Source organism: Gavia stellata, chromosome 24 (genome assembly GCF_030936135.1).
Source record: "Gavia stellata isolate bGavSte3 chromosome 24, bGavSte3.hap2, whole genome shotgun sequence".
NCBI classification, from domain to species: Eukaryota; Metazoa; Chordata; class Aves; order Gaviiformes; family Gaviidae; genus Gavia; species Gavia stellata.
Window position 1 is genome coordinate 11,842,497 of NC_082617.1, and position 25,320 is coordinate 11,867,816.

The 25,320-nt window shown below is 40.5% G+C and overlaps 1 protein-coding gene across 1 annotated transcript in view; it reads right to left on the reverse strand.

Annotated features, from left to right (window-relative positions):
* Positions 1 to 1,922: 1,922 nt before the first annotated feature.
* Positions 1,923 to 25,320, reverse strand: part of STRBP (spermatid perinuclear RNA binding protein) — a 57,474-nt gene continuing 34,076 nt past the window's right edge. The window contains exons 5-18 of the mRNA XM_059828677.1: positions 24,830 to 24,974; positions 19,225 to 19,316; positions 18,714 to 18,809; positions 17,859 to 17,970; positions 17,176 to 17,273; positions 16,594 to 16,705; positions 15,851 to 15,943; positions 14,772 to 14,971; positions 12,368 to 12,526; positions 10,114 to 10,248; positions 9,068 to 9,208; positions 7,149 to 7,272; positions 4,982 to 5,026; positions 1,923 to 2,392 (exon numbers count right to left, since the gene is read on the reverse strand). Of these exons, the coding sequence (XP_059684660.1) occupies positions 2,316 to 2,392; positions 4,982 to 5,026; positions 7,149 to 7,272; positions 9,068 to 9,208; positions 10,114 to 10,248; positions 12,368 to 12,526; positions 14,772 to 14,971; positions 15,851 to 15,943; positions 16,594 to 16,705; positions 17,176 to 17,273; positions 17,859 to 17,970; positions 18,714 to 18,809; positions 19,225 to 19,316; positions 24,830 to 24,974 (1,629 nt within the window). The 3' untranslated portion in view covers positions 1,923 to 2,315. The remainder of the gene's footprint in view (positions 2,393 to 4,981; positions 5,027 to 7,148; positions 7,273 to 9,067; positions 9,209 to 10,113; positions 10,249 to 12,367; positions 12,527 to 14,771; positions 14,972 to 15,850; positions 15,944 to 16,593; positions 16,706 to 17,175; positions 17,274 to 17,858; positions 17,971 to 18,713; positions 18,810 to 19,224; positions 19,317 to 24,829; positions 24,975 to 25,320) is intronic.

The window sequence follows — 25,320 nt, forward strand, 5'->3', positions numbered from 1 at the left end:
GGCAAGTTTACAATGTGGTTAGTAACTCCCAACAAATGACAAAAATAAAAAATGACTTCTATCAATCATCTGAAATGACTGCCATCATGTTGGAAAAGAGCATAGCGCCCTCCTTGTTTTTGAAATAAGAACAAGTTACTTGGCTTACGAATGTTCATCATGTAGAATTGGTTCAGAGAATATTTTGTTTGAAATTTTACAAAGCTGGGGATTAAAAAAAAAAAACTACAAACATTTGCCAATCAGGGGAACTCCAAAAGAGAGGGAAAAAAAAATAAATGTGTGCAGAGGAAAGATTCCTTTAATGAATATTTGGTTAACAAAAATGGGCTCTTATCAGCCATGCTTTTTCTGCTCCGTGATGGCTTCCTTTCATCCATAGGCCAGCAAAACGTATCAGTGATTTAGAAGCGCCACTCAATTTGACTACACCCCCGCGACCCTGCTCTTCGTTTCAACACTAACACGTGGATGACAACAGCAGGCTCACCACTACGTGTCAAGAGACCTACATTTTTTATTAAAGTACCACCAACACCAAACGAAAGCGAGAGCTACGGCAGAAGAAAAACCATTTAAGATATAAACACATTCCTAAGCACAAATACTTAGCTTAACAGCTGCAGTTAATTCCAAGAAAAGCAGCTTGTTACATAAGCCACCCCTTATGCTTTTTCGAGATTTCTTTCCCTGTAACGGGGGGCGTAGGGGAGGAGGAACTTCACGTTGCTTTAAGCACCGTTCTTACACCCTCGTTGTATATAAAGCTCCCCCTGCCTCAGCAGAGTCTGCTGGAGAAGAGAGCGCACACAGGCAATCTGTGAACGAGCATGAACTAAAGCAAACCTACTGAAAAGCAACGGGTGAGGTCTGAGTAGAGAAGAGCAACCAACAACGCTGCTTATTTTGTGGGGTGATACCTTAATAAAGACTGCTCGCATCCCTCGTTAGAGCCCACAGCAGATTTTATGCAGAAGTCACAATACGCGGAGGCGGCGTGGAGCTGGGGCCTGTCCTGGAATTTCAGACAGGTGCACGCGCTCCTCGGCAGAAAGGATTCTTTCGGTTTGAGCACCAACTCTTAGAAAGTACTGGCCTATGGCTGAAGTGTGTCACTTTTCACAGCAGCACTCAACAAGAACTGGGACAATTAAATAGCAAGTTTTCATGGGGACCTTGTTGCTGCTTTAGATTCTTATAAGGGGGAAAAGGAGAACCCTTTGTTTTAATAGAAGATTGACAACTAAAATGCTTTCTGTAGAAATGGTGGATGGAAAATCGAGGGTGGGCAGACAATCTTAAAAGTGAAGAAGGCCACAAGAACAAGTGCAATTTTTTTTTTTTTTTTTTTCCTTTTGTAAAAACAGAAAAGAAAGGAAAACAAGCAGCTTTTGAGCTCTAAAGAACCTGACTGTAACATTATTGTCGTCCTTTCTCTGGGCAATACAGACTTAACTGTGTGTCCCTGTAACTACGTACATAACAAGAGTCCTCCTGTGGGAACGTCCTGTGTTTAATACTTGTTTCACAGAATGTAACCTAATGCAGAGAGAGACAGGCAGCCTAAGGTTAATTCCCTTTGTTTCATTTGGTTTTCAGTATTTTGCGTACGAGTGAAAAGCCTTCTTGTATAATTAAGCCTGTGTCTAAAATCACAGTTACAGTATGCTGATCTTAAAGATTATAAGGAAACTCAGGTACTGATGCTTAACTATAAAAAATAAGATAAAACAGTATTTTAACCCATATTTTACTAAGTTTATTACACACCATAATATTTACAAAGTTAAATGTTAACTGTAAAGTTTCTATTGTGTGAGTTTGGTTTTTTTTTATTTTTTTACTTTTTATTTTTTAAAGAACTATGCCCTGCATTTAATAACCCTACAACAAGTACAGGTCATTAACTGAATCTGTGTGACTGCATTAGGAAACAGGCAGTACTCTTGTGTTACAACAAAACAGTTTATTTGTGATCAGTGTTTTATATTCTATACATCCTTCACAAATTTAATTTTACATAATCGGATACTTCATTTAAAACGTAAGATTTAAGCTTCTAGTTCTTCCCTATAACAGAAGGCTGGTATAAGTTATTTGAAAATGAGGTAACATTTCACAGAACATTTTTTTCAAGTTTTAGAGAACTAAATTTGCATTTTGTTAAAATCAAAAAGTAGGAAAAAGATGTTTCTTTACAAATGACTTTGCTCAAGTATGTGTTCAAAGAAAACAGGATAAAAAGGCTTTTTTTCTTCTAACATTCTGTACTGTACTGTGTTGTTCAATCAATAGGAATTAGCTTCTGCCATTTGCTAAAAGAATGAGTAGTGGGGAACAGGATAAGTTGGGAATTTCATAACTGGTAACAGAACCATTCTCTTGGGTAAACCTACAGAGAGAAGAAAGGGAGAGGACTCCAAATAAGTTCAGTGATCCAAGAAAGTCAGATAAGAGCTTACAGCAGTGTTCTCATTAACCATTTCCAGATCAGTCAGTCAATGGGATTTTAGGGTGCAGAGTCCCATAAACAGTCACACTTCAACACTTTGCGCTATTTCAAACAGATGGTTGGCCTCAAGTTTGCTTTTATTTTTGTCCTGGTGTTTGGTAAAATTAAAGTGAGCTATATTCTCAAAAGCAGAGTGTGTATTTGGCCTTGAAGCTCTACTTCATCATCTTTATGATAATTAATCGCTACTATCTCGTTCTATGGTCTGAGTTAATTTCACAGGCCAGTTACAATCGCGGATATTCTAGGCAGGCATGGCTGTGCATGAAAGAGAACTCACGGGGAAACTGGTCAGCAGTTTTGATAAGCATCCAGGTAGGTCAGCCAAAAATCAAGCACCTACAGTAAATTCTGCATCTGCTTCGTTATTCTGCATTTCCTCTCCTGTATTGAAGTGGCAAATCTGGAAAGATTAATATCTGCCTGATTTCATGATTATTACAGAGTTCTTGTGGCCTCGCAAACTTCTGCACAATTAAATATTTGTTTGGGTTTTTTAATCTTTCCTATTTGAATTCTAGTATTTAACCTATGTATCCATTTAGAAATCACAAAGCAGCAACAGCAGGTATTCCAGAGCACCAGATGATCAAAGTGAAGTTTCCCAACATGCAACAGCTTACAAAGGCAAAGAGACATGTTTACCTTACAGCCAAAAAGCATTATCCCAGTACTTCGCATCACAATCATAAGACATTAATAACAGAAACTCTTTATGTGAAAAATGGGGGCATTCAATTCCACACTGCTTTGAAGTCAGTGATATGTCACATACACACAGCTAAGTGATTAAAATCCAGGTCCCAAAACAGGCGTTGTGAGAAAAAACACAAAACTGAATGAATGGGAAGAGCAAGAAAAGCTGCAAGGAAAGTTGGTAACAATTGTATTCCTTTCTTCAGCAGGGAAAGGATTCCTCTTCTGTCACTGCACGTCCCTGCTTGTAAAAATACATACACGCAGCTACCCCTCATCTTACATACAGTCTGTGACCAGCGCTTGGAAGGAACCAAAGGGATTTTTTAAAAATCCCTTACCGTGAAGTAAGCCCTAAACTAAACTTCCTTCCATTTTTCCTTGAGAAAATACGTAGCTGTTCCTTGTGTCACGCAACACAAAAGACAACACAGAGAACGCACTCAGCGGGACAGCGCTGCTGCCAGCTGCCGTTCTGTCAAAGCGCCTGGCCAGGCAACAGGGCGGGAGTTCTACAACCAGCGAGGTTTGCTTCACTTTGGAAGGGAGAACGCCGCGGTGTAAGTGCAGCCCGTGGGCCCATTCTCCTTCCCCTCTCCACTGCGGGAGTACACAACAGGACCAGCTGCTCTTAGTCAAGCAAAGCGAACATTTTCAGTAAAGCAGCAGCACTCCTCCACTGTTTATAGCTCATACCTCTAAAAGGAAGTAATGAAATCAACGTTTCAAAATACTTTTAACTCTTATAATGCTATCAGGGGAGTTGGTATTGCCCAAGCTATACAAATTTGAGAGGAACAAGTATTGCAAATGCTAAAAAGCTAGAAAATTAATAGCAAATCGCAGGCTTAGTTTCCCGTATGAAAACTGCAGGCCTTGAAATGTACTCGCCATGCGAGCAGCAGGCTCCCCCCCCCCAAGTTCCTGTGCCAGGAGAGGAGAGCGGGACTGGTTCTGGTGGGCTCACTTGCGTGCCAGGACATATCACCGACTCCAAACTGCTTTGCTCCCATTGCCACATAAACCTCATTCAAAGTAACCAAAAGGGCCGGTTAGAGGTATGCATTGTTAGTCTAGCATAAAAAAAAGCCAGTGGGTAGGGAGAAGCTGAGTTAAGAAAAACCCTTCCATCGCAGCTCTCTGACTATTAGTTCATTTTACAACCTTCACGAAACCAGTGCTTTGCCAGCCTAGTATCACTATGTTTCTTAGTTAAAAGCATTGTGGCAAATTACCATGTCCTAGCTTCCTTGCAATCTGATTGCTAACGAATGGTACAAGCTCCACAAAAACCCTTCTGCTTGTCCCAAGCAGCAGTTTTAGCCTGCGGGGCGTGGGAGGGGCGGGTGTCAGGGAGTTGACAGCATTAAGGGATCGTTGCCCACAAGCCATTTACACTTGGGGACAAACATTTCGCCAATGATACTGTAATCCCATTTAGGTAAATATGGGTCAGAGATGCTGAAATAGGCCCTTCGGTAGTCTTTGAATGGAGCACAGATTGGCTGTAAAAAGTAAGAAAACTACTTCAATTCAGTTTCAGTATGAAAGGGAACAGGCAATTAGAACAAGCAGTCCTTCCACAAATCAGGCAAAGCATAGGCAAAAAAGCTACTCCAACCAAAAAAGAACCACAAGGTTATGGCATAAAAGTGTTGTTGTCATGGTTTAAGAGCTTTAATCTCTTTGAATTTCTCCTTGGACTGCCACATTTGGACTCCCACAACAGTTTCTGTACCATTTCTAATTTGTTAATTATTGAGCTATACATACCGTAAGCCGGTGCAGCTGTACTATACCCATACGGTGCTCCATAGCCTGCAACATAAACAGATAAGGGACGGGTTTCATTTCCTACAGTATCGGCACTCCAACACACAGGGAGGGGGCCCTTGCTGGTACATGAAGCAGGACCACAGAAAAAACAAACTCACACTACATCTCAACATTGCTGAAAACCCTAAAATCCTTCTACATGGTGGCTTGAAGAACAAGCTACCCAGTGACTTTCTTAAGCCTCAGCATCAGAGAGTTAAATTCCGTATTTCATTTCCTTAGCATTTTCCTTCAGCTGAAGCCCTCAAGTCTGTACTGTCAGAGCGCAGAGTTAGCATGATCCAGACATCCCGTATTTGATTACGGTCTTCCTAAAATACAACTACAGACTAATGCAGAGAACAGTCATTTTCCTTAACTTCCATTATAAAGAGGGGAATGCTGGATGCCTGTGGCAGATACCACATCACCATCAGTAAAGCTCCTGTGAATTTTGCTTTCTCTCCCATTTCTAAGAGACAAAAGAAAGTTTCACAGAGGGCATCTGAACACCTAGAGGCAAACAGAGAACAGTATCTTTTTTTCCCAAGAGCTAAGCGTGACTCTCGAGTGAGACAAAAAGCAACAGTGGTAACACCAATCTTGGTTACTACATCTCAGAGTTCGTGAAGGCTTTACAGGTTTTTTCCTCGTGGGATCTCTTGTGTCCATCACAAAAAGCAAGAGATTTCTGAGAAGAATAGGGGATGAAGAGAAATAATCTGTGAGGGCCAAGGCCAATAAAAGCTTAACAACTGCAGCGACTGGGAAATTAAACCTATTTCTGGAGTAATTCCACACTGGCAAGAAGCATGCCCCTGGCAGGTTAAAGTGTCTCATAAATGACTCCTCAGGCAGAAAGACAGTTCCAAAAACAGTGTTAACAGCCATTAAAAATAAATTACTGGTTTTTAATATTTATAATTACATCAACATACAAGAACAATGAAGACGACATGCTGTCGACTGTGCCAGGAAGCAAGTCTACCAAACAACAGGGCTATGCTATTAGCATGTGTGAACTGCTGAAGGGTATAATTAGAGCTCATGCTGTAATCTGAAAACCTGAGCATGAGGAATATAAGGGGTTTTTTTTGGAAGCTATTGGATTTGCTTTGACTAAGGAATCTCCAGCATCTCATTCTTACCAATTTGTGATTCTTATTCCAAGTAGAAACAATGCCTAGATTCCCTTCACGTGTCACCTGCAAGCCTCAGCCATGTCGTAGAGAGTAACAAAGAACAACACACTTTGAAAAGTAAGGGGAATGAGAAAATTAGCATTTTGTTAAAATTTTCTTGCGTTTACATTTTAACACCTTACACTCTATGTGCCTGTCTCATTAAAAACAAAGCAGCACAACAAAAAACCCTACGTTATTTTGTACCAGCCAGTAATAGCTCAGCACTTCAGCTCTTCAAGCTGGAACAGTTTCGCTTTTGATGCTTCCAAACCTGCCCTAAGGAATTAGCAATGAGCTATCCTGACCAGTAACTCACCTGCTCTGTACAGTAAGCACCAAGGGTAAACGTGAACCAGAGGCCCTTGGATTTCAAAAGATATTTCTGCTAATCAGAACAATGCAGCAGGGATGATGAATTAACATCAGCCAGAGTTTGAATGGAAATTCTTTTATTTTTGTTTTTTGGACACTGCAGAAACTACTAACAGATGCTGTGCTCACATGCGCAAGTCCCGTACAAAGTTTCTGGGAGCATAGTGACTCCCGAGCCTGCCAACTTAACCTGCACAAGGGTTTCTTGGGAAAGCCACTCCTAATGATAAAAGGCACATGATCCAGGAGGTTCTTAGCTAGGAAGAGAGTTTTGGGAGTTGTGCCATGGCACCAAACTACAAAGACAACATAAAATAATAAAGCCAGGAAAGCCATTATGCCCATAACTGCTCTCTGCACGCTGAGCTTCAAGTTGTACACTCATAAAGGACAGGTCCTGCCAGTTTTTCAGCTCTTTGATTTATTTAAAGCCCCATGAATTCTCCTTTCTGCTTCATCTCAAGATGATTAAAGCTGAAGAAGTCACTTGCATAAGTGACTGACACATGTGGAAAAGAACACCCCAGCAGACAAAAATTAAACTATTAGCTGTTAGTGTCGTGCCTTACCTGGTGTTATGTATCCAGTAGCAGCAGCTGCCCCAACAAATGCCCCTCGTGTTAAAGCACCTCGTCCTCTGCCTCGAACAGCCTGGACCGCTGCAGAAACAGCTGTATTGACAACCCCTTTAGTCTGCCCAGAGTAATAAAAAACAGCAATTCAGAAAGTGAAAATGTTGCTGGAAGTACTAGGCCATCTGCATTAAATCACCACCTTTTAAAAATCTCTTTAAACATGCTTGATGCGCCAGTCTCGTTAAAGGCGGAATACAGACTGGAGAAGTACTGTCCTAAAGAACCTGACTGACAGAAACCAAGCAAGACCCCTGCCAGGTCACCGACTGCAGTGCACAGCAGTGCACACTGAGCCCAGCACGTCTTCACTCAGACCTGGCAGTTGGCATGGTCAGACTCTGCATTATTCACCTCAGTTTTGGTCGCGTGGGCACGAACGAATGCCGGTGGCTTCTGACCCTTTGCTGTGCCTTGCTTCTGTCTTTCCCACCTCCTTAAAAGCTTCCTCTCCTTGATCTACAACACTGTCTTTGCTTCTCTCCTACCATTCGGAACCCACGTAACTTCAGCAGGGCCAGGGTTTCACCCCAAAGACAAATAACCACCTCATGGCAACACTGGACTGTTCTAACCTAACTTTACTAGAATGCTACCTTCCTTTTCCCATTGTCACCACCTACAAGCAGAAGAACAGCAAGGAGCTACAGCAGCTGGTGTTGCCCAGCGCATCAGAGCACAGCTCTGCTGTACCAGACGCCCTGACTGCCCCCTGAAAACAATAAAATCATGCAAATCCAGCTATTTCAAAGACAAGTTTGGCAGTTATTGCCATCATTGTGTGGTGTTGGGTGGGTTGGTTTTTGGTGTGTTGTGTGTTTTGTTTGGTTTTTTTTGTTTGTTTGTTTTTTTGGGGGGTGGGTTTTTTTTTTTTTAGGTTGAACTTGATGATCTTACAGGTCTTTTCCAACCTTAGTGATTCTGTGATTGACCTACTGAAAAGAGAACACATGAACAACAACAAAAAAAGAAAAAGCAGAATCTAGGAAGTGCCTGAACCAGAGGTCATTTTCATATCTTAACTGCATGTGGAACATTATCCCATGAGGCAGTGTTTTCTCACTTACTAGACTTTCAACACAGTAATGGAAACTGAAATACTCCTAACCAAAGGTCTTAGTGAGATCGAGAGGGCTTATTAGTTACAGAACAAAAACAAAAATAAGCGTTGGCTTATCTTTTGTAAGTGTATTTTATGATACATTCTGCTCCAGCGTGAAACAAGAAAATCCTAATTCTAATGTGTTTGCACAAGAGAGACAGAAACCGTAATCCTCAGGACTCAGTTCACACTGTAGTCTGGGGAAAGAACACTGTTGATTAGTTTCTGCTCTGTTCAGCCTTAATAGATTTGAGATATCATTGTGGCTGTTAAACCTAATGGACAAGACTGAGCTTTTTATTATACAAGTCTTCCTCACCAAACAAAACAGTTCATCTGAAAAGTTGAAAAGGTGCAAAAATCTCAGCTTGCTCCAGAATCTAGAGTTAAGGCCTTTACCTGGCTATAAATGACTTATCCCCTAAGTCTACGCATCTCACGTGATGAAGGAGCACGCTAAGAGACTTCCACATCACCACTGCTTGAACCGCTGACCTTATGGTACCTCCTCCCGCTTATCAGCCCCTCTTTCTTTGTGCCTCCTTTTCTGCTGTATTTCCCACAATACAGTCCCAACTATCAGATTATATTGTTATATTACAATAATTGTTATAGAAGAGTAAAAATAGAAACCTTACATGTGTATGTAAAACAAGAGACTGAAATCACTTGCTTCCTGTAGAAATTCCTGTATCACAAAACAACCCAGAGCTGTAATAACAGAGCGGTCCAAAAAGCAAATAACCATTCTTACCTGAGGAAGAATCTTCTTTTTCTTGTTGTTCGCTGCGTTAGGCCCAGAAAACAGTTTTTCAAGCGCTGCTAATGCAGCACTTGCTTTTGCTACTTTCTTATTTGGGCCTGCACCTCTGAACTTCTGCCCATCTACTTCTACCTGAAAATTGAGACATGAGTTTATGCCTAGTATTTATCCTTGGGAATACCATGCTGCACCCACTCGTCATGATATGCCATCCGTAAAGAACTTCAGTGGTAAAAAAAAACCCCTCAGTGTTTTATGTGACAAATTTCTATTGCTTCTAGATTATGAAGCTGATAAAGAATACCTAAGCGATCCTGTGAACCAGTGTATTGCAGCTATTAGGAACGTGGAAACTACAAGTGCAATTCAAAGAGGACCAGTATTATCTGTTTGATACTGAATTTAGCCAATATGCTTGAGCTTCTCACGAATGACACCGTTAGGAAACAGGGGGTTTAGGAAACATTTGAGGCCCCCCTCATCTCTATCAATGCCTTATATACCAGCATCTTTGCCTACACTATACATACACTGTTTAACAGGGCTACTACCTCATACCACTTTAGAGCCCAGTGCTACTTCAGAGATAGCACAAGTAGATAAAGGAATCAAATGAGTTTGCCCTCAGCTACAGTCATTCCAGATACCCCTGGTAAGCTGGCAATAGCACATTCAGATGAGGTCACTGACATGGGGTTACCAAGTATGTTTGCAAAACTTGCAAACCAGGTATTTTTGTCAAGCTGTGGATCTTCTACTTCCCTCCTCCTCCTCATGTCAAGACATGATGTAGTTTGGGGCTGTGAGAATCCAGTTTTAATTCTCATTGTATTTTCCTAAAGCATAGAAGACATTCCTCTCCACAGTCTAATCATCACAACAGCGATAAGAGATACAAAAACTTGAAAATATCACCACCACAGATGTGCATTGCAAAAAGCAAAATACAAAAAATCTGAAATAGCAGCAAGCAACTCCAAAGACTGAAGCACTGTTCGTAAAACCACCTATCAACTCTGTCACTCCGCTTCACTCACCTCCATCACAAAGCGCTTGTCATGGCTTCCACCTGTCTCAGAGATGAGCTCATACTTCAGACCTCTTCTTTTTTCATTGAGCTCCATCACCGGGTTTTTGCCACTTGCTGTGAGTATAGGACCCTGAGTTCTTACCTAGAGAGACATTTATGGTGTTGCTTTAGAGCCTTTATCTCTTCAAAAGGCAGGCAAACATCTACAGCACTGTGGCTTACAGTGCCACATGGCCAGCCACTTAGAGAATGGCAGCATTATCACTGTGTCAAGCCTCTGCAATAGCTTGTTCTTCCCAACACACAGGCCTCGGCAGGCTTCCCAGGACCAGACCTGTATCAAAGATAACACTGCCGTGGCTTCAGTGTAACGTGCTGCGCTGGAAGAGCAGATGGAAAGTCTCTTCTCTAAAGAATGGCAGGGGGACAAACAATACTGTAAAAGAAGTGACACCCTCTTTATTTCTGTTGGTGAGAGCTACTGTCCCAGTGGCCTGGTCTGGTGTCTACAAACCGAACATTACACCAGCTGCACTTGGAATTTCAACCCTGAGAGTATCCAAAGCTGAAGCTGAGGCCATGGTGTCAAGTTCCTTGAAATCGGAGGCTTTATCACTGAAAGGAGAGATTAGCCCTCCCAACCTTGCACACATCTCTGCTGCCCAATCTAATTACATCCTGGCACTACGAAGCTCTGACTGAAGAAGTCTCATATCCCAGGTCACATGTTTCAGCAGATATCTGTAACTGTTTGGAAAGCAAGGAAGGTAAAGCTGAGATCTCAGCGCACCAGCATATCAGCCTGCGTTAGAGTACACTCAGCTACAGATAAAAATGACTACTCACTAATAAAGAAAAAGATGATTAAGGGATCAAAACAATGTTTTCCAAAGCAAACAGGACCTGCCCTTTGAAAGTAAAGTGAAAGCTGCAAAGTCATGCAGCTTGGGAAATATCTCGGTCATCTTAAGGTACTACCCAATTTTGTGATAAAATAGAATAAATTTTAAAGGAAAATTAACAGGTCAGTTTGTTGAGTATAAAATACCCCCATTTCCTTTCCTTGGAAACATCTCAGTGGACTAAATAAATATGTGAATTGAGTTGTCCATGATTACGCACTGTCTGGAAATTAAGTGGCTTCCAACTGAAGAAATTCATGTTTTAACATCATGTCAAGCATTCAAAGTACAGAACAATTACTTATATTTACAGCACAACCCCCCCGTAGTCTTGGAAAAAAGCATTATAACAAAAAAGAAAGCAGGGATCTACAATGGTTTATCAGTACAACCCTCAGAGAGCTTGCCGCAGAGCTATCAGGCAGACAAACAAATTCACAAATGAAAGCTGTTACTCAGTCTTTACACAGGATGCTTCTCTCAAATCCCTGGTGGCAATTACAAACACTGGTCAAGGAAATCAGCAAGAGAAGGGTGGAAGGGATGACATCTAAGCATGAGTTTAAAATCTCCTGGTCTCTCAATGGTGAAAAGAAACAAATACCAGAAATACTTTAAGAACATACCCAATTAATGTACTACAGACCCATCACAGCTTGATTCCTGGGGACATTCAGCCAAAGTTACTGAAGTTACTGGAATTTTGTCCTTTGAGGAATACTCTATTTCCCACAACTTCAGTGAGGAAACAAGCACAGCACGCTCCTTATAGCACCTGACTTCAGCTACAAGTGCCAAACTTGACGTATATCATATTGAAACTGGAGCATTTTCAATGCAGCATTTTCTAGTCCATTCAATATGCATAGAGGTAGTAGGTTTTACATTTCTTAACATCTCATAATGAATTTTTATATTTTCATTGGTCTTCATGTATATCAGTTTAAAATACTGTCTATGTAAGTATATCTTTTTGACAAACCCACTATTGCAAAACAAAAATAATGGAATTTGCATTCCTAGAGCCCAGTGGCACCAAACAAGATGGAGCTGTCCCAATCGTAAGACCATACATAAGCTAACTAGAAGAGACAACACCTGTCTCAAAGAGTTTATGGTCTTAGGAGGACAAGATAGCTACCCCACCTTAAACTTGACAAAAGGAGGCACAAAGATCAGTTATCTGTCCACAGTGACACAAAGCCTATGGCAGATTTGAGACTGGAAACTCTCTCTTAATTCCTCATCCACCTCCCTAACTGAAACGCCATCCTCTTCGGGGAGAAGAGAAAAAAAAAAAAAACCGAAAACCAAAACCCACACCTCTGCATCACCTGTACTCGTTAATGCAATACTCACTTCTAGGGTAGCGGAGGTGTCAGCTGTGGAATTTCCAGTATTATTGCTTGAGATCGAAGACATTGTTTCATTTTTACCTTCGGTATCTGATTTTTCATCAGAACTCATACACTCCACATCTGCATCAAAACCAGTTGGATACCCCATCGCTTGTAAAACCTACCAAAGCCACATGAAATTAACTGTAAAATAGGTAGCAGTACAGAAACAAACACAAAGCTGATCACAACACAAAAGAAAATAGTTCCACGTTTCCAAAAGTGGAATCAACACAAACAAATTTTAGTCTCAAAGATAGCAATTACTCATGAGCATCATTCATCATCTCAAGAATTCCTTGTAAAATAATAGATTAGAATTCCGAAGTGGATCCACTGCACAACACTGTATGATAAGGAAGCTGTTTTGCACACCATTTTCCCCCTCTCTCTGTATAAATGGACAGATCAAGAGATTGACTGTGGGGCAAACAAAACAATCAATCTTATGAGAATTAAAGCGTTGTATTTCTACAAGACGGTACTTCTGGAGTTTCCTAGGAAACCACAGGCGACAGCCAGTAGGTACCCAGGTAGTCCAGAAAACGTGTCCCTGAAGCTAGAGGACTGGTATCACCTCCCCTGCTTGCATCTGTCAGGAGCACCAGAGGGTAGATGCTTCCAAAGCAGGTGTGCAGGGGGCAAATTCCTGAACCAAGATGTGAGGTGAAGGGACGCCCAGCTAGCAGAGTAACAAACCGTCTCTCTGCAGTAAGCCTACCTCTTAGTGAACCACGTCACAACCTCCAGGCTTCCTCCATGCTGCTTACAACCAGCAGCTATATAACAAATGAAATTTTACTGATTAAGGTACTATTCATCAGTTCCTTCAAAAGCATCCTCTGCTAGCAAGGCCAGCTTCTTCTTTAACCAGCTACCTAACCTACTTGTACGGAGGTACCAGGCACAGGCCCAAAAGAATCTGAAAAGAAAGTGAAGCTCCCCTGAAAATTTAGTCCCAAGAACAAAGTTTGCAAAAATCACTACGTTCCAACACTGAACTGAGAACTGCATGGGTAACTCCAGGCTCAGCTCCCATACAATCGTGGTACATTTGACTGCATTTTCAGGGCTTCTAAATTTTAACAAGGTCAGATCTAGAAACTGAAACGGTCACATAATTCCCTCTTATAAGTCTGGGAAAGCAGGGCCTGGATCTGCTAAGAAAAAAGGAAAAAGAAAAAAAAAAGCTCGTCGCTACCACGCCAGCCGTTTCCTCTTGGCTTGAATCAGGGATGTTTTGAAGTGTAGCCCAGGATTTGTATGTGTGTAAACTTAGAGAAAAGAGAGCTGGGTAGGCACCAGCACAAATGTGGCTGACACAGAGAGGTTCAAGGGCAGAGAAGTCACAGCTTTTCAGGGCAAGTTTTGTATTATTTTTTTTTTTCAAAACAACTACAGAGAGGGAGGCAAAATATAAGAATGAGGCAGAAGGTCTGGAAGGACACACATGCAGAGAGCTACGTTTCCTGGAGGAACAACACATTCCCTCAGATACTTCTGGATGCTTTGAACTTGAAAGCACATGGGACAATGGGATTTTCAAAACTGAAATCAAAGGAAAGCAGAAAGTTGCCAGATGAAGCTTCTGAAAAGGAAATTCTTGTTCAAAACAAAACGAAGCGCAGAATGACAGATGGGCTTGTTCCTATCGTAAGTGCAGTTCCATTAAGAGAGGTTCTCTTTCACTTGAATTGCCTGTAGGAAACTTTTCTTCCCAGAAACCCAGCAGGCTTGGTCTGCTTTAGCAGTCTGAACTGTCCTCACACAACACAACACAACAAGGATGTTCGTGTTGGGTGTTCCAGCCTATCACCGCTTGACAGACCTAAGCTCTGTTGTGTAGAGCACCTACAAGAAGCAACAGCAGGTTCACTAGTACCTGAATGATACTAGTGTGTTACCGAAAAATTGACTAGAGACCAATCTTTTATGTACATTGTTTATCCCAGTGTGCAAAGGTACTCTTCAGACACTGAAGACAATAAACAATGCCATGTTTCCAGGAGCCCACAACCCAGGAATGGACACAGAGAAGGAAGGGCAGAAAGAGGGAGCCACCAACATGCCGTTTTCAAACTAACAGGAGGAAGGAGAACAAAACTGAACCCCTCCAGTCCAGAACTCAAACACCGCATTCAATCCATTGTCACACGAGCTGACCTGCAGAGCTCCCTCCCCTCCGCTAGTATAAAACCAGTGATGCTCTTTGAACCATGCCCAGCTGTGTTTAGAGCGCATAGGTAGTAGCTCAGCTTCATCCAAATTTTTTTTTAATTTTGAGGTTGCATATTACTAGTTCTAATAATATTCCATACTACATGTTCCAAGATCTGGGGTTAGCAGATTACTTCAGGCTGCCTTACCTTCACTGCCACATGGAGCTTGGCTGTTTTCTTAGAAGGTCCTGATGCTTCATATGTCGTACCATCAACATCTACAGACATTGTGAAGACTGGGGCATGGACTGGACCAGACTGTGACAGCAGCTTATACTGAAGCCCTGGCCTGATTTGGTTCAGCCTCATCAGAGCGTTCATGAGATCTATTGCTTTACTATCTAGTACTAGTACAAGATAGTAGAAAGGGAGGTAGGGGAGGAGGGGGGAAAAGAAAGAAACAAAAAAAGAGGGGAGATGAACAAAACAAGATGAACAGAAAAATGTAACAGTTTGCATTTCAGTGCCTGCTGTCTGTATAAAGGAGCAAAACAACCCCTCAGCCTCTCAGAGGTTGAGGATAGCCCTAACGCTGTCAAGTCTTTAATAAGCCATTCCATTTTCAGGTAACAACTATAATTGCCCATTTTGTTGTATTGTTAACACGATTCTTTTGCAGCTAGCTATATTCTTCCTGGCTGCGATAAAAGGAGTAACAGGTTTTATAGGTAGTGAGGAACCAGATCCAGAACTGGCACCAAAGTAGCACAATGAAAATAGCCCCCAGCACTGACTGGATCCCAGCAATGCTGAGAGACTTCCAGTCTGTGCATATATACAATGTTGATGTTTTGCAGATTAAGCATTTTATTTTTCTTGTGGGAGGTCTTGAGAGACCAAGAACCAGCTCAAGAAGAGAAAGAATGCAAAAAGGCAAATCTTCAGACAGCCAAGTCACTGCAGTATTTTGGAAAAAAACAAACCCCACAGAACAGGGACATTATCAATAAAATACCTCAGCTGCTTGGGCAACTTAAATTTTACTGTAACTTGATGGGTAATCCCATTTAAAAATGCAAATCATTCAGTTAGCAAAACACGTCAGGGGAAATTCAGATGCACGTAAGAGATGTGTTTGACACTCCAAATGTGGGGTGATAGAGACAACATTTTTTGTTCCAAAGGCTGTTTCACATGCTATTCCACACCAACACAGAGAAGCTTTTAAACCAGCTCCCACTGGACAACAGATCTTTCAAAACAGAATGGAGATGTGTTGCACTTACTTTTCCTCAGATTACGCTTCATCTTTTTATTTGGATCTTTATCATCCCCAATACTATCTTCAAATGGTCTCTTAAGAGCAGATGAGCCTGTACCTAGGGTATAAATTTCCTTGTAATATGGATATGCTATTAGAAAAACAAAATTCCATAGCAGGAGTCTGATTAGTCCCATACTGTTCCTTGCATGTTTATAATGAAAAGAAATCAACCAACAGCCAAAGGTTTCTTATTGCTACACGCAAGCCAGCATTAGCTTATTACTCACTGTACTGTGCCATGCAAGATGTCTGTTTCCATTATCATGTGTGATATAAGTAGTATAATTCTGCAGTGTTGTTTTTTATAGTTAGTCTAAGGCAAGAATTCTAATAGTACTGCTTTTATAGTTAGTCTAAGGCAAGAATTCTAATAGTACTGCTTTTACAAAAAATATACATGGAAATTTACTTTTATTACATGTATTTTTTTTTCTAGGAAGAACTCTTGGGCTTTGTGCTTAAAGAAAATCATCAGCTATACTCTAGTGGTACTGCTACTTCTCTGTTGGTACTTCTAGAGGACAGAACTTTCAGATTTTCTCCTAACAATGAAATTAAGAAAAAACAACAAAACCAAACCACCTTTTAACACACAGAAGAGGCTTTACCTTGCATTCACAGCATATAACTCAGAAATTTCACCCATTCTAAATTAACCCCTAGTTTACTCCCCATTTAGTGATTTTTGAGGCAAACAATACCTACCTTCTTTGTCAGTTACTGACCAGGAATATTTCTGAAATGACTTATTTGATGGGAGGGGATCCATTTCCAAAACCTTATAGATCTGACCAAAGGCTGATAATCTGAGAGCATGCTATAAAGTGACAGTAGAAACATAAGTTACATCACAGCACTACTTTACCTCAGTTATCTAAGTTTCCAAATAAGTTTGTAGACACAGAAGTAGTAGACAGCTTCTACAGCTATCTTCTGTGACAGCTACAGAAAATGTTAATATCTGAACATTTAAAACTCATTAATTTCCGTAATACAAAGTGCAGGGCACATTGACAGGGAGCCTACTGAAGTGCTCTGTGCCATAAGCACTTGAGGTGGGATCCAAGTCGTGCACAGACATTAGACTGCCTTTTGTAAGGACAAGATTTCATACACATTTAACTCCTGCACTCCTGAGTTATCATTTAATCTTTCCAGGGTAGTGCACCAGAAGAACTGTCAGGACTACCATTAAAATAAGCTATCCTAGCAGAGAATTAATTGTATTAATGAGTTGAAATCTTTACTGTTAGAGTATCTAGCTCCTCAGAAGTACAAGTTTTCTACCTGAGCACTGTGCGTAATGGCTTCTTTTTGCTGAACTGTCATATAGGACAAAGCATCTGTTGGCTCCCGTTCACAGGGGTCATGCAGACCAGGGCCTCCTAGGAGGGAAAGAGGCAGAGCAGATTATGGAGAGTAAACAAGGGCTGATAGCTATTGCAACAGCTAGTCTCCGTCTTCAGCAAAATAGAAAGCACACCTTTTCCAGTAAGGGATTCAAACATCATACAAAGCAAGCTATCCCCAAGATCTTACTCCCTTCACAGCAGTGATGACAGAACTTATCAGGGTTAACACTGCTTACGTGTAGTAGCATGAACTAAAAGCAGTAGGTTTAAAAAAACAAATAATTTGGATAGATATGCAGATTTTGATGAATCTATAAAAAAGCAGATGGTCATTAGGTCTATTCATTTGTTTGCAACCCCTTAATGATATAGGGGTTAATTTATAAAGAAACCTAACATTCCCCATTAACTTCTACTGCACTGGACAAACAGTTACAAACATGCAACTTCCTTCTTTAATTTTTTTTTCTTTTAATTTTAAACAAGAAGCCATTGTTTAGCTCCACCGCAGGTTAGGCGTTCAAGGCAGGCATTCTTCATCTAATCATACAGCAAGAGCAAAATGCTAAGGCTGTCTGATCAACCTTTTGCATTCCTGAAGTTAATTTGGTCCCTTACCGGGAAGCAGAATTCCAGATGCCAAACACTCCATCACTCGTCGCAATGCTTCCCCAGCGCCCAAAGGTCTATTACAAGTACCTATAGATTTTTCACATATAAGCTCGAGTGGCTAGAAGACATTAAATTACGATTAGTATGGACACACGGGTAACTGTAACTCCAGTTAAATACGGAGGGGTAGAGGGGAAGAGTATTCACATGGGCTTACTTAATTTTTTAATCCACTACAGGTCTGACAGGGACGACCATCCCAGAGAGAGTTCATGGTACATGTAATTGTTCCCTGCTCTGAGTCACCTTCTGAGGAAAACAACTGCTCTCCATTAACTGCCCAGGAAGTCTAAAAGGAGGAGCCTTCTAAAGCCAAGTCACGTCAATATTGTCCTCCTCTCAAAGGGTTATCAGTTCTATGTGAGAGAAACCATTGCCCATTGACCTACAAAGTGTTCCTCTCTGGATATGCAGAGCATTTGGCCCTCCCCAAACCTGCTAATGTGAAATGGTGTTCTCTGGTAGGAGCAGCACTGTCTTAGTAGCAGGGTATTTTTGAAAAGCTGAACTTGGAGGCAGCAAGTGGGATCCTATCGCAAATCCACGAGGATGTGCAAGGCCCCACAACATTGCATCTCTTTCTGTGGTATCTGTACATCTTAAAGACTGAACAAATATTTGCCTTCTCTTTCCTTCCCATAAGCACTTTTCTACGCAGGTAATGATTAGTGGGGAGTAAAAGGAAGCGGGGTTTAAGGAGGAGTTCCGTACAATGCACCGTTTTCTCCAATCCAGACACTGCTACAATTCTCAGGAGATCCGAGACCTGACCTTATGGCCTTCAACTCTTTCTGTACTTACCCATCCTTTCAGTGGTGCCCATGTGGGGACTCTGTTGCACAAATCCCGCAGAATACGAAGGACAATTACACATGATTTTAGTCCATTTGCCCTGGCCTAAAACAAACAAAATGATTCCAATACACCTGCAAAAACCTGGCCTTCAATTTTGCTTTTCTTTTTAAATGCACAGGGTCCTGGGATAGATTTTTTAATTATTATTACTTAATACTTAATCAGCTTCATGCAAAACAAAAACAGTTATATAAAAGTAAAATACTTCCAATTTAGAGAGACATATAAAAAAGGAAGCAAAATATCAAGATTGCTTTTGTAGCCTCATGACAACTCGAGACCAGCTGGCTGTCTACCTGTCACGTTTGCCCTTGTACAGTACAGCACTGAATTCGGAATTCTAGACCTTTGCTCTATTAGGGACTAGTCAGAAATTAAAGAGGCATTAAAATTAAAACTGTCTCAAATTAAACCTCGTAAGGCTACAATAACAACAAGGTAAGAACAAATAGCCAACCTGAAACCATTTGGCGTGCCGCAGAGACGCCAAGGCCTCCAGGCATTTCTGCCTGTCCAATAAGTCCGGAGGATCTTTCATCGCAACATTATCTACTGGTAAAAATGGGATAAAAAGAGACAGATACAATTTGACCAAGGGGTTTCTGTCACAATACAAAAAGAGCGGCAGCATCTCAATGAGATAATAAGACTCCCAGAATTTAAGTGCACTGTGTTATTTAATTTAAACAAGCCATTAAAGGTAGTAAATGTGCACGTGTGCATCAGAAGCAAAGGCATTCATTCCTTGTAAAATAATAGTAATAATAAAGATGGCCACTGCTACAGACAATCTGGGATCTTATTAAAAATGTAGAACACATTTCAGGGCAGAAAATAGCTATATAGCACTTTTTTTTTTTTTTGGTTGGGTTATATTGGGCTTTTTTTCCCCTCTTTCCCTTCTTTGTGACTTTTATTCCAAGTGCACAAAAATGGCACAGAATTTCAAAGAGACAAGCTTCTTTTGACAAGAGGAAGATATTCTTGAGGGGGGTATAAAAAAAAAATTGTAATAGGTAGAAAGTGAAGTTACATCCATGCAATTGTTGAGAATTCCAAAGAAAAACATTGAACACATTTGAAATATTATTGCATGAACAGTACTAGCCAATATAATTCAATGAAAGAAATATGTAAGAAATGCTAGTAAGATATTTTGCAGTTTGATTAGTCTTTCATATAACCAGAATATGTGAAAGTGAGTATGTTTGGTAACTTCCAGATTATTAACGTATTAGGGAGGCAGTCCCCTCTTGTAAAAATCTTCTCTTCCCAACAGCAACTGAATCAGAGGAAATTCAAAGAAGGATTTGAGACAAGACACTGATACCTTCTGTGCAGGTTTACACTTTTTTCTCCCCCCCCCCCGCCTTTCTCTTTTTTTTATCCAGCATGCAACAAACTGATTGAGCAGTCACATCCAATTCTATATTGGGCAACATTACACATCAGTCCTTTCTTCCCTGATATATTTTTTTTTAATCCTAAGGAGTTATTAGCATCCAGATTCTGCACAAATGACAGATTTGGCATATCTGTGAAATCAGGTTAGAAAGAGTTCAATTTTTAGCTGACATGAGAAGAACATATTGGAAGAACTAAATGAATCCACAGCTCAACTAAAACCTTGAATATGTTATTTTCCTATGAATACACAACTACTCTTTATTTCAAAATAATTAATTTGGAAATATAGTATTTTCATTATTCATAATGGTCAATTCTCCAGGTCTTGACGGACACCTCTGCAGGTCTGAATAAAATACAATATCCCTTCCAAAGTGAAGACTATGCTAGATAAACAAAATCCAGCAAGACATTTAAAATATGAGGACAAGTTAGGAGAAAAAAAAGTACCATCGGTTTGTAGTACAATTTATTAGTAACATCTCAAAGTACACTTTCATAGGTTACTTTGGATAGTATTGGTTGCACGTGCAACTGCATCTTTAACGTACAAGTTGCTTCACCTCCTGTGCCATTCTATGGGAAGGTTACTCTAGTAAAAGCACATCGTGTTATGATGGATAAAAGAGCCCACAGCCAAAAAAAAAACCCCAAAACAGTGTAAAACTGAACAGAACCAGGTATCTTGTCTGACAGTTCATAGCTGCAGTTCGCACCTGCTGGCTCAGCTGTCAGCAGAAGACTTAAGTGCTATATGCTTATTTTCTAACCCCAATGAACTTCACAGCAGATATTTGCATTGTTTCTTATTGCCCTCATCAACTGGGATTAATCACTTCTCTTGCCTGTTTTCCAAATAAAAGCTGCAAAGCCTCAGAGGATTGGATTTCTGTGAGCACAAAAGGTCACTCTGGAACACGAGATTTGCTTCTAAATTTCCTTTGCAGTTTCATTACTTTCAGGAGTAATGTTTTGTGGCACACAATTGCTAAATGTACATCTATGTAGTTCTGTAAATAAACTTCGTTGTGGACAATATAAACATCTGCTTAAAGCTCATGTATTGTATAAAACAACTACTGTCAATGAATGATCAGAATCTTATTTAAAACATTAGAAATGGCAAAGGTGACTGACTGCAAAATCACTAATTCTTTGCAATGAACTGGATCTTTAAATGCCTAGGGACTTCTACTTAGTATTGTACAGGGCTTTGATAAAATGTATTGCAGCCACTGACAAAGTAAATTCATTTTTCCTTTCAACTACAAAACATAAACAGAATACGTGTCATCTTTCATTCAGGTGAACGCAAAACCTCATAAGATTTAATTTGTTTCAACAAGTTAGAATCGTACTTTTTCCTGCAGGGTTAAGGCTATTTCCAAAGGGGCAAGTTACAAATATTTTGGAGAATTTTGCCAATTGCAAATTCAGTACTAGTGTCCTGAGCGCCTTTCGCAGATGTTGCAGTCAGCCAACTTTTGGGTGCAAGATTCTATTAAACAGAAAGATGAAGAGAACAGGCAGTGAAGAGGGCGAGCGGCTTGCAGCAGGCTCCCTTTCGACACCCTCGGGAGAATGGCATGTTTCTTCATGCTCTGCCAGTCAGGAAAGTGAGACCCAATCAAAATTTTCAAATGTGATCGCAAAGCTTTACTTTTTTTCTCGTGGTTTTAACAAGGGCAATGATACAGGGAGTTTAATAAACAGTTAATAATAAAGCCCTGACATGAGCTCACACTATGCAACACAGAATCAATCCTTCAGCAATTCTCTCCCCACTTGCTGTATGTATTCTCTTCACACAGTAGCTGCCAACTTCATTCATTTGCAGCCAGCCATAGGAGGAGCGTTGTCTTCTCCGTAGAGGCAAGGTAAATCTGTAGCTCATTGCCCCTTCAAAGGCACTTGGCACCTTTGGAGCATCGCTGGCTGTGCCTGCCCAGCAAAGGCAGCAGCAGAGGCAGACTGTTTACGCAGGAGTTGCTCAAGGAGCAAGGTTGATTTCAGCCCCACTTTGGTAAATGAACTTGTTTATTATTACATAAGCTTGCTGTTACTGCACACTCAGTAACAACAACTGATTTGGAAGCTACAAGGTTCTGGTCTGGAAAGCCCAATTTATATTTGATGGTATGACTAAAAATTAATTTTCTTAAGAAGTTTGAATTTTAAACTGATATAAAATGCAGGAATTTTAGATGCTTCACTTCTCAAGTTGACATGAGAAAGCAGAGCTTTATGGGTAGCCGTTTGTGAGAAACACTGAAATGCACACACACACTGGTCCACTATTTATTTTTGCTAACAAGCAGCAAAAACAAATAGGACAAACACCACATCTTAAACATGAACACTTTTCCAAGAGGTGGGGACTGAAGAGAAATCCAGGAATGTTTTTCGATACATTCTGACATCAGGGCATGAAGGCACACACAGCATTCCTACAGAACAAATGGGAGCGCTGAGAAGGAGGTCCGCCGCGCCTAACCTTGCGGGTTTGGTTAGAGGACAGATTAGTGCTAACCACGCCGACCGCTGAAACCTTGGTCAGTTTCGCGCAGGCTCCGCTCCCCGGAGCGGCCCCAGGAGGAACCAGGGCAGCCCTGGAACCCAGCGGCCTATCTTACTCCTGAGATGAAAGGCAAGTTGACACGCATTTTGAGCTCCTTCATTCGAAAGGATGTATGGAATAAACTCAAAACAGTTTTTAAAACTGCATAGAAAGTGTATTTGCATTTGGTTGCTGTTATTCAGGAGAATTAAAAAAAAAATATGGCAGTACTTTTTTCAGGGATCAAGAGATTTTCCACTGGACAGTTTCTCTGAGTATTTTCCCTTGATATTGGATAGGAAACTTTTTTGGTCTGACTCTAAGTGAAAGTGACCTAAATATGGTTGGAAATATTATGGAAAAAAGTATCCCTCCCACCTTTCAATTTACTTTGTGACTTCTGAGTGATGTTTCACATACCTTTGAAAAGCAATATGATAAATGTCTCTGTTCACTTGTGATAAATCAATGTCAAAAGAACCTGGGCTTTAAAACAAGATCCATTACCCTATTAACTGCCCTCATCAGCTGTTCAGAAATGACAGCATAACACCACTATAAGAGAGGTAGTAAAACCATTTTAAATTAAAAAAAATACAGATTTTGGAAAATATTTTAAGATACTGAAAACAAAATAGAACACCTACATTTTAAAGACAGGAAAGCATAAAAATTCAAATCCTCGTTCAATTTGAGATGAACTCAGGAGTCCCTAGAGTTTACTGCCACAACGGTATCACTTTTTGCAAGAAAATACTTGGGTGGAAGCCTTTGTGCAAAACTGTATCCCCGTGTGAGAATCTTACAAATCTTTCGCCATTAAAATTCGTTCTGCACTTTGTGCTCTTTCTCACAAACACGTATCAGCTGCAATAACTACAGGGCTGATCCCAGCATCTCATGGGAAGTTGAAGAATTTATTTTTAATGGTCTTGCAAAAGAGCATGGTTACTAATTTGAGACTAAACAGACATTGCAATTAGGAAATCTTTGCCATTCATCTGTTTTGTAAGATTTTTCTGCATCCAACTGCTGCCAAAGTGTTATTTTTCATTTGAAAGGGGATCCTTCCTGCCATCGCCTCAAAGGAAAATGAAGAGAAACTGACCAACATTTCTCATTGTGTCGGTATTTCATGTGGGAGAAGGGAGGAAGCAAAGGACTTGTGGCAAGTCTAGAAATGGGAAAAGAGCGACAGGGAGTTCCCTAGCCCACATGGGCCCAGCTGCCTCAGTTGTCATGACAGAGAGTGGCCAGTTGGTCAAAGGTCTGACATCATCCAGTGGCAAAGTTTCTAGGGATAGGTTTGGGAAGCGGAAGCAGAAATTACTGACAAGATTTTAAAAATAAAACAGTGTATGGCTACATTTGCTCTTCTCTATTTCTCTTGGTTTGTTTCCAACCTCAATGACACTACCAGTCACCATTCCTTTAACAAGGGGCATAGAACTATATTGGACATCAGGCAGTTAGGGAGAAGGAACAGAAAGAAACTAAGGTACAGTTTTCTATATCTATTTTGCTCTAAAAACATGAGGTACAATGTTCAATTCAGAAGCAAAAGTGCTGTATTACAGCACTGTAACTTCAACTGTATCCCAGTCAGGAAATTCTTAAAGCTAGAAACATACACATATGTATCATCAATTAATAAAAATTGAGGGCCAGGACAATGTATTTGCGAGCTTTGCAGGAAAGGTTTTTTTTTAATGTAAAAAGAGAAACAATTTTATGAGTTTTTCAAGATACTACGAACCAATCCCACTTGACTGACTTAATTTGAAAACAAGACTGTGCAGCGCTGGGGTACTCAAGAATTGACTAGCAAGTCTGAAAGAAAGGAGAACTAAGATCTAATCGTATGTCAAAGTTAACACTGTAGCAATATTGCTTGCAAATGAAAACTATGCATATTTACATGAAAATTAAGTGACTGTTATCTTTTTAAGGCACAAATAATGTAACCTATTGTGGCAATAGCCAGTCTAATTGTGCATCGTGTACTAACTAAACACCTACTTCCCAATTAACCCTGTGCTGCACAGTCAGGGCATTTAGATAGAACAGTCTTAAAAACAAGTTAAAACGCTCTGTGTACCTCCTTCCTTCTTCTCTGCTTCATCTCGAATGAGAGGGGATGTAAGTATCACCTTCAAAGTTAGCTTGGGCTCCTTTGTGTTATGAATAATAATAGCTGCCTCATTTACACGCTCCTCCACGAGGTACTTCTCTTCTGTAAGTTTCTGAAAGTCACCAAGAAAGATTTCAAGAATCTCTCAATCAACTGAAAAACTGCAGAATCTCTGTATGTGCATATGCCTCTTAACTAATGAGACGCTTACAAGACATTGCAATAACAAGGCCTTGCCTCCCTCATTAAAAACAAACAGAAAAAAACAGTAACATGCTTAAAAAAAAGGTCTGCAGCAAATTTAATGAGAATACTAAGTAGTCCCACTATATTATCACTTTTTTTTTTTTTTTTTTTAAATGAATACAGAAGCTGACTTTCATAGCTGCTAGTGTGCAAAATACCACCAGCAACTTTTGTTCTTAACTAGTACACACTTCTCCGGTAATGCTGCCTCT